General features: G+C 39.6%; 1 protein-coding gene across 3 annotated transcripts in view; it reads left to right on the top strand.

The window, feature by feature from the left end:
• lama5 (laminin, alpha 5) overlaps positions 1-16,696 on the top strand; it is a 105,270-nt gene that overhangs the window by 25,328 nt on the left and 63,246 nt on the right. For all 3 annotated transcript variants that reach the window (XM_015016559.1, XM_015016558.1, XM_015016560.1), the window contains exons 3-15: positions 2,561-2,678; positions 4,667-4,785; positions 5,774-5,944; positions 6,044-6,141; positions 11,075-11,190; positions 12,035-12,153; positions 12,240-12,330; positions 12,426-12,560; positions 12,642-12,707; positions 13,947-14,087; positions 14,746-14,883; positions 15,386-15,520; positions 16,289-16,423. In XM_015016559.1, the coding sequence (XP_014872045.1) occupies positions 2,561-2,678; positions 4,667-4,785; positions 5,774-5,944; positions 6,044-6,141; positions 11,075-11,190; positions 12,035-12,153; positions 12,240-12,330; positions 12,426-12,560; positions 12,642-12,707; positions 13,947-14,087; positions 14,746-14,883; positions 15,386-15,520; positions 16,289-16,423 (1,582 nt within the window). The remainder of the gene's footprint in view (positions 1-2,560; positions 2,679-4,666; positions 4,786-5,773; positions 5,945-6,043; positions 6,142-11,074; positions 11,191-12,034; positions 12,154-12,239; positions 12,331-12,425; positions 12,561-12,641; positions 12,708-13,946; positions 14,088-14,745; positions 14,884-15,385; positions 15,521-16,288; positions 16,424-16,696) is intronic.

The raw sequence follows: 16,696 nt of genomic DNA, 5'->3' as shown, positions 1-16,696 counted from the left end.
GTGTGTGTGTGCGCTTTCATACAAGACAACTGACTTGGCTCCCACTGAGAGTTGGAGACAGTCACAGTGGGGATTTTCTTTCAGTTTGATCTTAAGATTAAACAGTGAGAATCAAATTATAGATAAATCTGTCACAATTTATCTATAAAATTGTGACAGATTTTATAGATAAATTTGTTGCTAAGTAACCGAAGTCGATGTGGAGGGGGGCTTGAAGCTGCTTGGTTACCTAGCAACGACCTGCTGGGTAACAGAGTATTATTTTATTATTTTTAACACATTAAGGACTCTTTGTGTGAATATATATCTGTTGCTGCTGTCATGAATTTTCCCTTTGAGGAACAATAAAGGATGTTTCTATACTCTTATAGATTTCACCATCAGCTGGATTATTTAATCTCACCTCCAGATTTTACATGTGAGCAAACAGAAATCAAAACGTGGCTGATTGGGACGGCTTGTGCACCTGAGGGTTGTTTTTTTGAGGGTGGAGATTCAAGGAATTTGCCCTGGAAGTCAAACTTTAACCCAGGATTCAAAGGAATGTCCAGGTTTTATTTTTTTTTCTTGGCCAATATCTTTCCACCCTAAGGGACACAGGAGCGCTGCGTTCTGTTTCCTGGTCTCTCAATATAAATCTTTGGAATATTTACCCCTTGTTTAGTTAAAAGAAAAACTTTGTTTATTTTGGAAAAATGCACCCTAAATGCATACTAACCCTGTAAGTTAAAGTATTTTATAAACACAGAAACACCTGGAGTTCAGAAGTTTGATTTTATATTTAACTTAGTTAAAAATGATCGGTATCAGTATTGATATGAGGGATATCCATACTGCCTGTGTGTACTTGGTATTAAAATATACATTATTAAAGGCCACTTGATCTGCAGATAATTTTTCTCCCAGCATTTCTGTACTGAACGCTTGTTGGTAGTGAAAGATGCATCTACAGCAAGAGGAAATGTTTCTGACATTAATATGTGAAAAGTTCGACCCTTTCTGACTTAACATCCAGTCTGGGGATGATCCGTTTGTGTTTCTGTTATTAACTGGAAGGTAAAAGGTTCTTAAAATTATTTTTCATTAGAGAATTTGAACCAGGTAAAGCTAAAACAAAGATTTTTTTTTGTCTTAAAAGCAGAATTTATATATTGTTGTACAATCTTTTCTTAATTACTACTTTTAGTATATTTTGTCACCAAATAGCCTTTTTTGGAGTCTTTATACTCCAATTAACAATTAATCGGTAGCTAAATTAGCTTAGGATATTTTCTGGTATGTTTACCCCGTTTCTCCCAAACACTCATTTTAAAGTCTTGAGGTTACAGTTGCATCATTGTATCATCGTATCAGCCTGGTTTTTAAATGCCTAGCTTCATGCAGGGAAACAGATTTGGAGTTGTGATGCATGTCATGCGTTGCGCTGCGTCCTCTTCCTGCTGGGAAACAGTCAGAGTGTTTTAAGCTCGGCCTGTTTCCCTCCGTACCGCTGAGGGCAGTTTGTCGTCCGGGCTGCGGCCGCGCCGCGCCGACACCACGGATCGCCGAACATCTGGAGCTCATTGGGAAACCCAGGAATCAGCCGTTTGACAGCCACTTGTGGCAGAACCAGGACGCAGTAGATCAGAGGTAATTTAGTTGTTCTTGACGTGCCGCGTCCTCAGAGAGGCCATGTTTTAAAGGTCAATTGCTGGGGTCGCTGCAGAGGTCGGCTGGTTTTATTAAAGGCCAGCAGCTGGCTGCTGTTCCTGTTTCTGATTAACCTGTCGTCAGTCATATTTTCTTTTCTTTGTTCTCATCTCATATCTGTCATTTCTTGTTCCAGTCCTTTCTCTGAGCTTTAATTTCCTCATGGTTCTTTGATATTTTATTTTCTATCTGATGCTAAAGAAAAGGTCAACTTCTATTTTTTTCTTGTCACTGTGCTGCAAAATAAACTTTTTTCTCCTTTCAAATTACTTCCACTGCAAAAACACAAAATCTTTCCAAGTATTTGTTGTCTAGATTCTAGTATAAATATCTTACTACACTTGAAATAAGATAAAACTGACTTACAAATAACTTTTCATGTTCTTGTTTTAAGTCAATTTCTTAATATTGATGAAAAAATACAAATTATTTTATAATACGGGAAAAATGTCTACTTATAAGTGAAATAATATGTCAGTAAAACTAGCACCTCTTCTTCAATATTAAGGAACTGTTGAGTTCCTATTTCTTGCTGAAAAGCTACTTTAAAGTTTTTATTTCAAGTGTACAAAGATGTTTTCACTAGAAACTACACAAAATGGCTTGGTAATACTTAGCACATCAGATAAATAACTAAAAATCTGGTCTGAAATGATAATTTAACTTATTTAGAGGAAAATACAACTGAAAATGTACCTAATGTTGCAATTTTGCTCTCCATTCATACAGTCTACAGGACTGTCAGGCGTGAAAACGCCCTAAAATAAAAACATGTCGGTGTGACAACAAAACAAAAACAGAAGAAATCATTTTGCAGCATTATATATAATCTTTATTAATGTTTTTTGTTTTTCTCCCCGCCTCTCTGCAGCTCTTCCATGTGGCCTACGTGTTGATTAAATTTGCCAACTCCCCCCGTCCGGACCTCTGGGTTCTGGAGAGATCCACGGACTCTGGGCAGACCTACCAGCCCTGGCAGTACTTCGCCTGTGAGTATAAAACCAAATTGATGAGCATCAATCAATCAATCAATCAATCAAGTTGCATGTGATTGTTCACATCCAGAAACTTTGCGCTGGATGCCATAAAGACGGTTCTTTTACATGCCATCCATGGCTTTGCTGCCACAGTACAACGATTTGTTAACTAAATGAAACCTGGAGGGGTAGGTGTTATTCATTTAGTGCAGCGCACTACAGGAAAAATAACGCAGAAAAACCAAACTCAAAGAGACTCGTTTTCTTCTTTTTTCTCGCTCTCTGTTTTGGCTACACATAGACACGTTGCCATAGCAACTGACAAAAATGCCACTAATGTATCAGGATTCGACACCAGAAAAACACGCAAACATTTCCCACACAAAGAACAGAACATTGCAGTTTTATGTTTTCAGGCTTGATGTTTATTTAATGATTATTAATAAGTGATCGCTGTCGTAGATTAGCTAATTCAATCACCAGCTTGACTGATAATCTGTCAGAGAATTGGTGTGATGGTCACCTCTTTTTCTTTTTGTTTTTAACTGAACCAAAACTTCAGATAGAAGGCCGACTTTGTAACCATCTTTATGTAACTCTGAAGGTTCAGGTTTGTCACTACACCCACTCATGTCAGGGAAGGCAGTAGCTACAACTCTAATCTATAGTTAACAGGACGTCTGAGGTCAGAGGTCATGTTAACTGATTGGCGGCTGCTGGTGGAGGTGAGCTGCAGGGGGATTCCAGGAATGTTTGGCAACAGGCCACAGCTTGGAGTTTAGCTGATTAAAGGAGGAGGCGGCATCTGAGGAGATGAGCGGTTCTGTTGGACCTCCGCTGCTACAATTTAGCATCGTCGGGAAGATGTTCAGCTTTTCTTTAAAGTGAAACTGACCCCCAAATCAACTTTATTTTCTGATTATTAACTGTCTAAGTAGGTTATTTATGGTTCTATATTTATGTTTCTGTGTGAATTTAGAAATTTTTGTGTAAATTTGCTTAGTTCTGCATTATTTTTGCTTAAATTCATCTCAGTGCTGCCCTCTTTGGGTTGAAAAGTGGTACTGCAGTTGACTTCTATTGGTTACAATGGTACGGCTTCACGTCGTCACACAGCCCCGTGTTGGGGTATAAACACGGGGCTGTGTTTATACCCCATTAACAAATTAAACAAATTAACATTCTGTTTAATTTGATTATCCCAACTAATTTCCTTCAAGAGTCACCCAGTCCAAAAATAATCTGTATGTGTAATTTGAAAGCACTTTCGGCCCTTTTCCTAGTTAGTTTGTTATTTTAAATGCACAAAATTATGTGACATTTTTGTATCTTGTAAAAATAATAAACTAAAACATACCAGAAACAATTTGATTGAATCCAACAAGAAAGTTAGATTTTTATTTTTTATTTATGTTTTTATAAGCAGAACTAGTGTCAGGTATACATTTTCTTCTTTCTTTTTTCTCTTTTTTTTGGTTGTGGTTCTTTAACACAACAAAATTATGACAAATGCAAATATCTGGACATTTTGTTGTTCCACAAACTTTTATTTTGTAATTTTAAGAACATTTTATCTGTAAATTTTTAAAAAATGTCACCCTATGCTTACACATCATATTTGTCTCACTCTAGATCTGTGATCACGGGCCACACAAAATCATCCAGAGGCTGTAAATGGGCCCCAGAGCGACACTTTGAACACCCCTGTTTTAAATTAAAACAGATTCATGGCCCAGTCAAAGTCAAGACTTCATTCCAACCTAAAAATTTGTAACTGGATCTGAAAAGTGATGACATGGTTTCTCCGGCTAGTTGGGTAAATTAGCGTTAGCCTTCAGGCTGTAAAACTCAGAGCTGCTTGTTACTCTGAACAAACTGAAGTCATGGCATTTAAAATATTTTTATTACTCTGCTTTTTATTTATCTTCAGGCTGTAATCCTGGTGGGGAATCCATAAATGTTTGCAAACATTTCCTTTGTTGCCTTTGTGTGTTTTGCAGCGTCTAAGAGGGACTGCATCGAACGCTTTGGCCAGCGAACCATCGAGAGGATCAACAACGACAACGACATCATCTGCACCACGGAGTACTCACGAATAGTCCCGCTGGAAAACGGAGAGGTGATCCAACATGTGCAGGAAATACTTAGTAACAGAGAGTTAATTAAAACGCTGAGTTTATGCTAATGTTGTTATTTTAAAGGGGATCTACTAGGCAAAATTCACTTTTTGCACATTTTTGTACCTCTATTTGGGCTTCTACTGCCCCTTAAAACTATTTTTTGACAATAACTTGATGTTTTTGGTGTCTTGAAGACGACCTGGAATGTAACATCACGAATCAGCAACAACAGCTCGTTACCTAGCAACCCTAGCGGCATTCCACCTGTTACCTAGCAACCCCAGCAGCATTCCACCTGTTACCTAGCAACCCCAGCGGCATTCCTCCCGTTACCTAGCAACCCAAGCAGAGTTCCATCACGTTTGGCCAATTGGTTTCATCGTTGTATAAAAATCTGGTGGAAAAGAAGAGTGTTTTGATGTCTTCTTGCCTTTCAGAAACCACTTGGTGTATTCTTGTTAGGTGTGCAGGAGGCTCCACTTCTGCTTTTCGGTTGTGTAATTGCACATCAGTTTGTAGCCATTTTCACTTGCGAGTGTAAACATTGAGTTGGGGGGTTGAGGTCGGCGTTGCCAGCAGCAACTTATTTGGATTTAAAGGGACAAGAAGCCCTAAAACAAAATAGGCAAACTGAGCAGACTAAAAACTCATTATCTAAGAATTATTTTGTGCAAAAAATGTAACTAGCATGTTTTGTGTTGCCCATAAAGCTATCATAACCTGTGTGAGGAAGAACAATAGGTCACCTTTAATGTTCACTATTTTTCCTAATGCAAAAGTAAGAATTTAGATTCTAGTTCTTATTTTTTTATATACAAGTTATTCTAAATATCACCAAAACTTACAGAAATAGATATAATCCACCAGTTTACATGTGAGTAATAACAATTATTGGTACAAAAATCTTTCATTTTATAAAATTTCTACATTTGTAATTATTTCTGTCTTCATTTGTCCCTTGATAACTTTGGCGCCCCCCATCCTCAGATTGTGGTGTCCCTGGTGAACGGCCGGCCCGGGGCCTTGAATTTCTCCTATTCGCCAGTGCTGAGGGATTTCACCAAGGCCACCAACATCCGGCTCCGCTTCCTGAGGACGAACACGCTGCTGGGTCACCTGATGGGCAAGGCGCTGCGCGACCCCACCGTGACCCGCAGGGTGAGGCCCCACTGAGGGGGCAGTTTGAACAGGGTCAGTGGGGGTTTATTAATAAAACAAGTTGCTGATAACTCCCTATGTGCTGCTGATTTCCTGCAGTACTACTACAGTATTAAAGACATCAGCATCGGAGGAAGGTGTGTGTGTAACGGACACGCCGAGGCCTGCAACGCCAACGACCCCAGCGACCCTTACAAGTAAGAATCTGATTTCTCAAACCGGAAGGTTTTATTGATCAGGAATGTATCTGACACTCTGGGAACTTTAGTTTAGCAGGCCTGACTGTTAATTCATGGCAGAAAAGTTGGAAATAGATTGAAGTTTTGGTGTTTGAAGTACAACATGGCCGCCTTGCTTAGTTTGAATTGTTGCATTGGGATGAATGAAACTGAAGGAGAAATGTTATGTTAATACATGAGAGAACAACTGATGTCTCATCATGCTTGTAGGAACCAGCCACCTTAAATAAACTGACACTGGGACTCAATTCAAACCTTTCATTTTAATCGCCGCTCAGTGCAGTCAAACCCCCTACAGTTATTCTACTGAATCAACACTAAGCTGCTTTCCTAAATGAAAAACATTAAAAATCAAAACCACTACTGGAGGGACTCGATTAAAACTGATATAATCAAGTATTACAGGATCTGCAAAGAAAACCATATTTCGACAAAATAAGCTTCAGTTTCAATTCAAAAACCCTTTTTGCTTCTAAGTTACTGGAAAAAATACATATGAGCTCAACAAGGTTGACATTTATTATTTTTAATCTGTTCTTCAGGTTATTTCTCCTGACAGAAATATGGACTGTGGACGCTGACATTAGCGTTAGCATCTCTGCTGCTGCTACGTTTAGCATTGAGAAGCTACTTTAGGCTTGAATAGCTTCTCTGATAGGCTAACTCCATTTAGCACAACGTGAACACAACAATAGTCTGCTCAGGCGTCCGTAAGATCGTTTCTTGTCATAGAAATTAACAACAAGTGGCTTCGTTGTCCATCTCTGTTAGTGGATGTGGCTTGTGCGTCAAATTTACAGACGTACCAGAAACATGAAACAAAAGTTCTACCTGGAACCTTTGTGTAGTTAGTTAATCAAAGTTAATGAGTTAAAGTCCAAAACCCAAAATAAACTAATAAATCAGGGTCATTTATTTTTCACTTTTTGCCAAGCATAGTGGTGGACGTGTGATGATACGGGCCTGTTTGGCACCAAACTATGAACTGCTGTGGACACCGAAGTATTGAAGAGTGAAACAGGAATTGACCCAGGTTGTGTGTTTAACAGTGATTTAATAGAGGTAAAAGAAAAAAAGAAATGAGAATGAAGATGTTGCAGTGGCCCAGTCAAAGTCCAAATTTCACCTCAACAGAGCAGTGTTGAAAGACATGTTGGAAGGCAGATTGAACTCAGTAAGGTCATAAAACAAACAGGTAAAGATGTTTGTACTCACACAGTGTTTTTTTATTTTGACTTAAGTAAATAGTAAAGCGGTTTTACATCTGAAAAGTTGAAACATGTTGAAACGGCGCCTGCTGCCATTCCACATGAAAAAATCTGGCTTTAGTCACTCTGAAAGGGGGAATCTTTGTGTGTTTATTCCTTAATTGTGAAAAAAAATCTTATTAAAATGTTTGATGTTGTGACTGTGGCACAAAGAGAATTGCTGGTTTGAAACCTCCAGGCTACGAATGTGAAGGGAATCATTTGGTTTCACTCTGTGGCTGCAGCTCCGTCTGGCTGCACTTAAAAACCTGCAGACTTGTGGTGCATATGAGACCTGGGAGTTGTTACCGCAAGAAAGCCTGCAGGTGTAAGGACGGTTAATCATCGGGGGGATTCTTCAGATCATTATCAGAGATGAGATGCTGCCAGAGTTGGGGTTAGAAGACATGTTATGTTTTACATCACAAAAGTTTTCACATTTTGTCATGTTTGAAACAAAAGCTCCAGTGTGTTTTGAATTTATAAACCAAAGTGGTTATAATTATGAAGTAAAAGGAAAATCCATGATTTTTAAAACACTTTTAGAAAGAAGAATCGCCCAAAAGCTTTTAATTTCAGCCCACTTTACTCTGATACTGGTTAATAAAACCCAGTTCAACTCCAGCTTTGTGTAATTAAGGATATTTTCACAGCTGAAAGTTTGAAAATACTACAACATTTCTGCGTCAAAAAACCAAATGCTTAAAATACCTGTTCCTCTCCTCGCCTGTGGGGGCGCTGCACCAAGAACTTCTGAAGGAAACGCTGAGTGCAACCAAATGAAAGCAAAAATGGATTTTAGCGGCTGTTGGATTTCTTTTTTGTCTTTGGCGAAAGACCACAAGTCATTTCTCCCGCTAGCACTAGGCTAGCTCATTTGTTTTGGTTGAATTTACCCAGAATTCCTTGTCCACTTCCTGCTTTTGGAGCGGTCTCCGGTCTGCTTGATGTTCACATACATTCAAACCAAACCAGAGTTCACTTCAACCAAACCAAGATCAAAGTTTGTTGGCAAATCACAGATTGTATTGAATAGAAGCACGCCACACTTTTCAGATCATACAGAGTTGCTGGATGTTACCAGACAGAATTTGCTAATGTAATTAATTCTTCTAATGGACACAAAAAGTAAAATAAGTCAGAGGAATATTTAGAAAAAATGTTTTGTTTTACTGTAAATTCAGACGTTCATGCAGGAGATGAACTTAGTTTGTGTCGCAGCATTAATGAAGCTCGTTTCTGTCCAGGCAGGATGGAGCTTGTTTTAACGCATGGAGCACATGTGTGGAAATAAGCGGCTGAGGGAAACCTTTCATTATCTTAACAGCATGTTGGTAAAGACGTGTTGTGAATATAAACTACAGGGTTTATTTTCTCACTAGTCAGTCTCAGGTGCTGCAGAAGAGCCATTATTACTCAGTCAAATCTGTCTGCTTGTTTCCCATCTGCGTTCTTTTTTTTTTTTTCATGTACAAACGTGCAGCTCTGCTTCACACTTTCTGCTCTTCCTGCACTCAGCCATGCATGTGTGAAGATCCACTCTTGCTCAGGCTTGCTGGAAGCCTCTGCAGACGGTCTTCTGGTGCAGAGTGGGATGGACGGGGTCTCAGATCGCTCTGCAGGATCCGCAGGAGTCGATTAGGAGGAGAGGAGTGAAGTCAGAGGAAGGAGACGGAGAACAAGCTAACATGATAAACTGCTGGGTTAAATCTGCTTTCACTGTTAGATTAAAGGAGCTAAGACACTTTCCTTCACGTAAAATTGGGATGCAATGAGCTTCACTGACATAATAACGGATATGAGTTGCAGCTGGGCAAGAAAAGCTGGACCTGGTTCAAATTTGGGCAAAGAGAAAAGGAAATCTTTGGTGCCATTTTTCTGAAGGCACATTTTTGCCAGCTTAAAAAAATCCCTTGCAGCGCTGAGACTTTAAACAGGAAGCAGCAGAAACAATATTTTGAATCTGGGTGCATTGAATGTAACTGTCTGCACCGCCTGCAGGTCTGCATGCATGTTTGTGCTGATAACACGTCCATGCATTGTGTTCAGAGCCCCTTTCACAACATTTCACCACTCTTTCTGTTCAGTTTGTCCTTTCAGGTTTAAAGGATAAAAATCTCACCAGCTTTTACAAACAAAGATGGTTCTGGCTTTCCATTTCTTTGATATTCATATTTACATCTGTTTTTCTAACTCAAATCCCTTTCAGATGCAGACATCCGTCACAGGAATGGAGTTACACTCAATTCATTTCGAAAATACTTTTTTGATTCCACAGATTAATTAAATGTTGAAACTCGTTAAGATTTTCGTGCCTCATTCCCTCACATTTCATGAGTTCTGACCCAGAAACAAACCGATCTTGTGTTTAAAGTGATGTTGAAGTCATGCGTCTGCTTTCTAAATGAAATTTAAACAATTATCACAGCCAGCAGAGGGAATATAATGATGTAACTGAAGTGGTATTCTAGTATTTTAAACATTTGGAGAAGCAGAAGGGGCATGAGGGTCTGTGGACGCGCAGCAGCCTGACAGGACTTCGACTGATGGAAACCCTGAACGAGGAATTCAGATTAATCTCTTCTGTTGGGTTTGAAGATTTGTTCAGAGGAAAGAGACGAGTCGATCTTTATGCTTCATCTCAGCTCTTCTCATCAGTCTGTGATTTGATGGTAAATGAAACAAATGTCTGTTAGAGGCTGAGGGAGCCTCATCTGCAGGAAGGTTTAACATTCACTGAGGAAAAGTAGACGGACGGAAAATGCAACACAAATCTGGTGGTTTTTGCCCAAATGTAACTCATTTCTATTTAGTTTTGCCCAAAGGCAAATTGTATCAGTTTTTTTGCCCAATTTACAGCATTTATTTTTATTTTAGGCAATTATATCAGATTTTTTTTGTCAGCAAAAGTTTCGCCTAGAAAATTTCACAATGGTGTCTCCACATCCAGCAGTAACCAGGTGACTGCTTGTCATGTGATCAAAGGAGCGTAATTTGATTGGCTAAAAGCCGATAGACTTGATCTAGAGTCTGTTGCTTGAGCTCAGGTCACCACAAGGTCACTACAAGGTCATCACAAGGTCACCACAAGGTCACTACAAAGGTCACCACAAGGTCATCACAAGGTCACTACAAGGCCACCACATTTGCAAACAAATATTTACAAATGAAATTTTGCAGATTAGTTTTTGACAGTAAATTTTTTTTTTTAAAGGAAATTTTTTGCGGGCAGTTAAAAAAAATTCACTTGCAAAAAGTGTTGAAAATTCAGTATCTATAAAAATCTGATTCTAATCAGGTCAGTCTGGAATAAAGTTCATAGTTGGGTGGTAAAAATCAGAAATTTTTCCTCTTTCCTCTTCGTCCCAGTCCTGCTCTGTCCTGCCTGGAGTTTTGTTCTTGGTTAAGAAGATAAAAAAGTCTTTCTGTATCTTTCCCTGCTGTGTTTTTTACCACACTCTGTGGGCGGCGGGGTCACTGACTAACCCGATTAGAGGGTGAAGGAAACGTTGAAGCTGCTGGTCGGAGCTGCAGCATCAGCTTCCTGTTTCTACAGGAAACATCAGAACCTTCTCAACCCTAACAGGGAAACTCCCGGTAGAGCTGAGAGTTTATCGTTTTTCTCCGTTCGTTTCGTTTCACAGGTTGCAGTGCGACTGTCAGCACAACACCTGCGGCGTTTCCTGTGACCACTGTTGCCCCGGGTACAACCAGTTACCGTGGAAACCTGCGACGACTTACAGCGCTAATGAATGTGAATGTGAGTGGGGCCCGACGCGGTGCGCGCGCACACACACACACACACACACAGAAGGTGTGATCGCTGAAGCCTGAACTGGAATGTGTTTCATGTGTTGGTTCAACAGAATGAGTTGGCTTTAATTTAATGACTCTCAGCAGAAATGGGTTGGGGAGGGGAACCACATTTGGATGTGCTAATGGAAATGTTTTCAGTTGTTCTGGTTACATTTATATTAATTCTCAGAATGGATATTTTTTTCCTCCTGTGAATAATAAAAATTGGACATAAGACAAGCTTGGAGAAAAATAAAAACATTAAGCAGAACAAATCATCTTTCTAGATTTAGAAAAACACAAATCAGTTTCAGTACAAAACCTTCTTACCTGTCAGGCTCGGTGGTGGAGGAGTGATGATACGGGCTCTTATAATGCAGTAAAAACAGAGTTACATCCACTTGGATTTTTAAGGGCAACCTTTGCTAATCTTTTCTCTTTTAATTAAGTTTTTTTTTTTATCTAATGTTGAGTTTCTAACATCCTGGTGGTTTAGAGGTGTTGTGGTTGCAGCTTATACTCTGTTCAGTTTCGTCACGCTGCTTTAAAAAAAACTCCAATGTTTACTGACTCAGATTAAAGAATAAATCGGATTAAATGTGATTACTGGAAATAATCTTGGTTTATATGTAAATTTGTCAGTTTATTCTTTTTTATCCTGTATATTAATCGTGGTATTATGTGTAAATTCATCCACCCCTACATTTTTCTCAGCATTGTTTTGGTATTAAAGGTGGTTTCATTGGTTCATTTGGTTTCATTGGTTCATTTGGTTTCACTGGTTTCTTTGGTTTTGTTGGTTCTTTCAGCCTGTAACTGTCACCGCCATTCCTTCGATTGTTACTACGATCCCGAGGTCGACCAGCGGAGAGCCAGTCTCGACATTCACGGACATCACAGAGGTGGTGGAGTCTGCCTCAACTGCCAGGTACCTCAGACTCCTGCGTTGTGGCATTATTACGTTCAGTGATGGAGCTCTGATGTTGAAACCCTTCTGGAAACTTTCTCTGACAGCATCACACCACCGGAATCAACTGTGAGCGTTGCATCCCCACCTACTATCGGTCGCCTGACCATCCCATCGACTCCCCTCTGGCCTGTCTGCGTGAGTCTACCTGCTGTCCGATCAGTTTCCCCAGCTCAGGGCGTCGTCTTTGTCCTGATTATCCTCCATTTCTCTCTTTTTTTATTTGCCTCCAGCCTGTAGCTGCCAGTCGGAGTTCACAGACGGTACCTGCGAGGATCTGACCGGACGTTGCTTCTGCAAACCGAACTACACCGGGGAGAACTGTGACTCCTGCGCCAGCGGCTTTATCAATTTCCCACAGTGTTACCGTAAGTTGGAGCTTAACATTCCTGACATGTTGCAGATTTTCATGGATACAGTTATTAAGTGAAACTCTTTCTGTTCACCAGCCATCCCTACAGATCCCACAAACACTGACAACAACAGTGAGGCGAAACCAGCTGGAGAGATCATCAGTAAGTCTTCTCTTCACTCAAACGGTGAAATAAGAAGAGATGAAAATGTGAACACCCAAAATAATGATATCTATTCTAATTTATCAACAGATTATAGCTCTTAACAAAAAATCATGTCACTTTTCCTAATGAGATGGTTAAAAACTTCAGTTCTCCTCCAGTTTTAGTCAAAAACTGAATCTAAATGTGCAGTAGGATGGATTTGAGCGCATATATCAGCAAGCAAACAATAATTTGCATTGTGTGTATTTTAAATCTTACAAGCCAAATTAGAAAAGATAAAGTTAGCATCTTCCCTCCTTCCTTTTTGGTTAGCAATGCTAACCAGACATACCAGACGTATGAATGCTAAACTTAGTTACATAATAACTAAGTTTAGCTCCTTCCCCGACTGCCAAGGTAACCAGCTTCAGACCGGACCCAATCTATCTGTTCTGTTTCTAACCCTATAACTAAGTTATTATATAACTAAGTTATTACATAACTTAGTTATATAACTTAGTAATAACTTAGTTATTATATAACTAAGTTATTACAGCATATATTACATAACTTAGTTATATAATAAGCATATATGTATGCTAACCAGAACATTAGCATAGAGATAAACTATGCTAATTTATTTCTTGTTCAATTATCCACAAACTGAAGAGGACATAGGTGTTTTTGCTAATTATTGTTTAAGTTTCAGGTTATTATTCAAATTTTAATGTTAGACAAAGAAAAATTAAGGGAAGATGATGAAAAGTTTTGAAATTATGATTTTTTTTAAGTGTATCCAAACCTCTGTTTTTTTGTGTGTGTTTTTTTGTGTGTTTTTTTTGGAGAAAATAAATGTGATTGTCATCACAACTTACTTCTTAACTAAAAATATTATTAAAAACCCTTTAAAGAAGAATGGGGTGAATACTTTTTACAGCGCTCTGTGGTTGTGATGGATTTCGTCAGATTAGTTTGAGTATTACATTATAATCACACGACTGAAACAAACGAGGTTTTGGCTCTTTGTGCTTTGGGAACAGAAGCAAACGTCTGACCTTGAGTCCTTGTGAATTATTCTGTGTCTGCGTCAGATATTTGAGGGAGTGTTGGGAAAACTCTGGTGTGAACAGAAAGTAGCTTAGAGGAGATAAGCCAGTCTAAAAACACAGATCACCTGCAATCTGTTGGGTTTTATTCCAACATTTTCTACAGTTTTCCTCTGTTTTTCATGCCGGTGTGATTGTGTTTTCCATGCAGACTGTGAATGCAGCGCGGCAGGGACGGTGGATAACTCGTGCAGGCCGGACCCTCGGACCCGGACCTGCGTCTGTAAACCCGGGTTCAGCGGTGATCACTGTGACACCTGTGCTCCGGGTTTCTACGGCCTCAACTGCCAGGGTGAGAGACGAACAACGCTCCTTCATTTATCCAGACTGATCTGACCAAACATGGCGGACGGGAACGCCAAACATGGCGGACGGGAACGCCAAACATGGCAGACAGGAAGTTCATATTTAAGATTTTAGATTTTCAAGATTTATCCCGAAGAATCTGGAATTAAAGATTTTTTTCTGTCCCTCCTCTCTTCCTTTTCCTCATCTATCCATTGAAGCTTCATTCCTTCTCTGTCATGCATCCTTTCTTCATCCCTCCTTTCTTCTTTCCCTTCCTTCCTTTTTTCCTTTTTTGTTCTTTCTTTCCTTCCTTCCTTCTTTCTTCTACTTCGTTCTGTTGTTCTGTTGTCTGGTTCTGTTGTTCTGTTGTCTGGTTCTGTTGTTCTGTTGTCTGGTTCTGTTGTCCTCTTGTCTGGTTCTGTTGTCTGGTTCTGTTGTCTGGTTCTGTTGTCCGGTTCTGTTGTCTGGTTCTGTTGTTCTTTTTTCTGGTTCTGTTGTCTGGTTCTGGTTCTGTTGTTCTGTTGTCTGGTTCTGTTGTTCTGTTGTTCTCTTGTCTGGTTCTGTTGTTCTCTTGTCTGGTTCTGTTGTTCTGTTGTCCGGTTCTGTTGTCTGGTTCTGGTTCTGCTACGCCTCTCTCACTCTGTGTTCGTGTTTCCCAGCAGCCTGCCAGTGTTCGGGTCCTGGCTGCCTGGACGGGTCATGTGACCTGATGACTGGTCATGGAATGTGCCGGAGCGGTTTCCATGGTTACCATTGTGACCAGTGCGCGCCTGGTTACTTTAACTACCCCCTCTGCCAACGTGAGTCACCTCCTCCGCCCGGGGACTTTTGGGCTTTTTTTTACTCTGAATGTTGCCCGACTCAAACTTTCACTCATTAGTTGATTACATAAAAATAAATCAGTTTTATTTATTTTAAAAAAATATTAATAATTCAGCTCTTGTTCTCTTAATTTCCGTTAAATTTACCCTAAAATTTCCAACCTTGTCAAACTGAGTAAATGAAAAGACTGACAAGGTCATAAAACAAAACCAAAAACTTCATTGCTATTTTTTTTTTTTTATGTTTTTTTTGTGTGTCAGATTTAGAGGTGTACCAGAAACACACAAATACAAAGGTTCCGCCTCTGAGTCTGTATAATTATTTAATCAAAATGAATGTGTCAAAGTCATAGGCTTGGCTTAAAGTAAATTAAATGTCATTATCTATGTTCTTAAGTTGGATAAATGTTTTTCTTCTGCCCTTACGGCCACTGCAGCATCTTTAGTTGGACGCTCCCTGACCTCTGACCTCTCTCTGCAGTGTGCGGTTGCAGCACAGTCGGCTCTCTCCCTGAGCGCTGCGACGCGTCGGGTCGCTGCCTCTGCAGGCCAGAGTTTCAGGGTCCGCGCTGCGAACAGTGCAGATCTGGGTTCCACTCCTTCCCCAACTGCCAAGGTAACCAGCCTCAGACCGGACCCAATCTATCTGTTCTGTTTCTACCGTCAGCTCACATATGGAAGCACTTCGTCTGAGGCTGGACTTTATGGAGTGGCACTGTGCTTCATAAAGAATAGGGTTTTTTGTTAGAGTAGGTGGGAAAGACGAGAAGGGAAATGTGAAAGTATGAGACAGGTCTAGTTCAAGGGTTACAAAAAACAAAATGGCGGCTCCCAGAGTTTGCTTACTCAGCTGCTGAAACCAGAAGGTTTTTAATAAATGAGCCTTGAAGGGAAAGAAATAAACACATTAACTACAGGACAGGATTCAGCTAAAACCTGGGGAGAATCTGACATCAATGTCAGATTCATTTTGGGCCTTTGTTGATTAACTTTCAAAATAAAAGTTAAAATATCTTTGTACATTGTGCCTTATATGTGACTATTTAAATTAAAAAGTACTTTTTGTGTTACAGAGTTGATAAAATATGCTGTCAAGCAAACATCAAACAACCCCACACACAATCAACAATCACGGACAAACTGAAATAAATTAAAAGATACAACATGGAAATAATAAATTTAATTAAATAGGAAGAGCAGAGGGCAGCAGATAGAAAAAGCAGTTTTAAAATATTTTATAAATCTCAGAGGAAAGTAGAATTTTGTCATAACTCATCATCTAAATATATTCAGATTGAATTTTGGCACTTTTTGACCTCCTTAATGAAACATAAAGATATGAATGTTTGTTTCTTTGTATCTACGTTTACTTTTTTTTTCCCAGAATGCTCCTGTGATCCTCGCACCTCATTCGGTACCATCTGCACTGTGTCGGGTATCTGCCACTGCCGACCCAATTACGGCGGCGCGTCATGTGACCAGTGCGCCCCCGGTTACTATGGCTACCCGAGCTGCACGCGTAAGTCAGACAAACACAACCTAAAATCAAACAAATACAAATCAAATAAATTTATTTTAGATCCAAAACCAGAAAGGGTTTTCTGTGATGCCGTGTTTGGGCCACTGCAGACAGAAAAAAGGAGCAAATTTCTGCCAGAAACTCAGATATTTTCTGATTAATCTCAGAAATTTTTGACATTTGAAATTCAGAAATCCCCCCCCCCCCCCCCCCCCTTTTTTTACCCTTTCTTTCCTTATTACAAACTTCCACTTTTATTATTAAAATATTTTT

Source organism: Poecilia latipinna, unplaced genomic scaffold (genome assembly GCF_001443285.1).
Source record: "Poecilia latipinna isolate Pla-1442-1.1 unplaced genomic scaffold, P_latipinna-1.0 Scaffold2036, whole genome shotgun sequence".
NCBI lineage: Eukaryota > Metazoa > Chordata > Actinopteri > Cyprinodontiformes > Poeciliidae > Poecilia > Poecilia latipinna.
The sequence above is the reverse complement of the archived record's forward strand: the minus strand, read 5'-3'. Positions and strand labels throughout refer to the sequence as shown.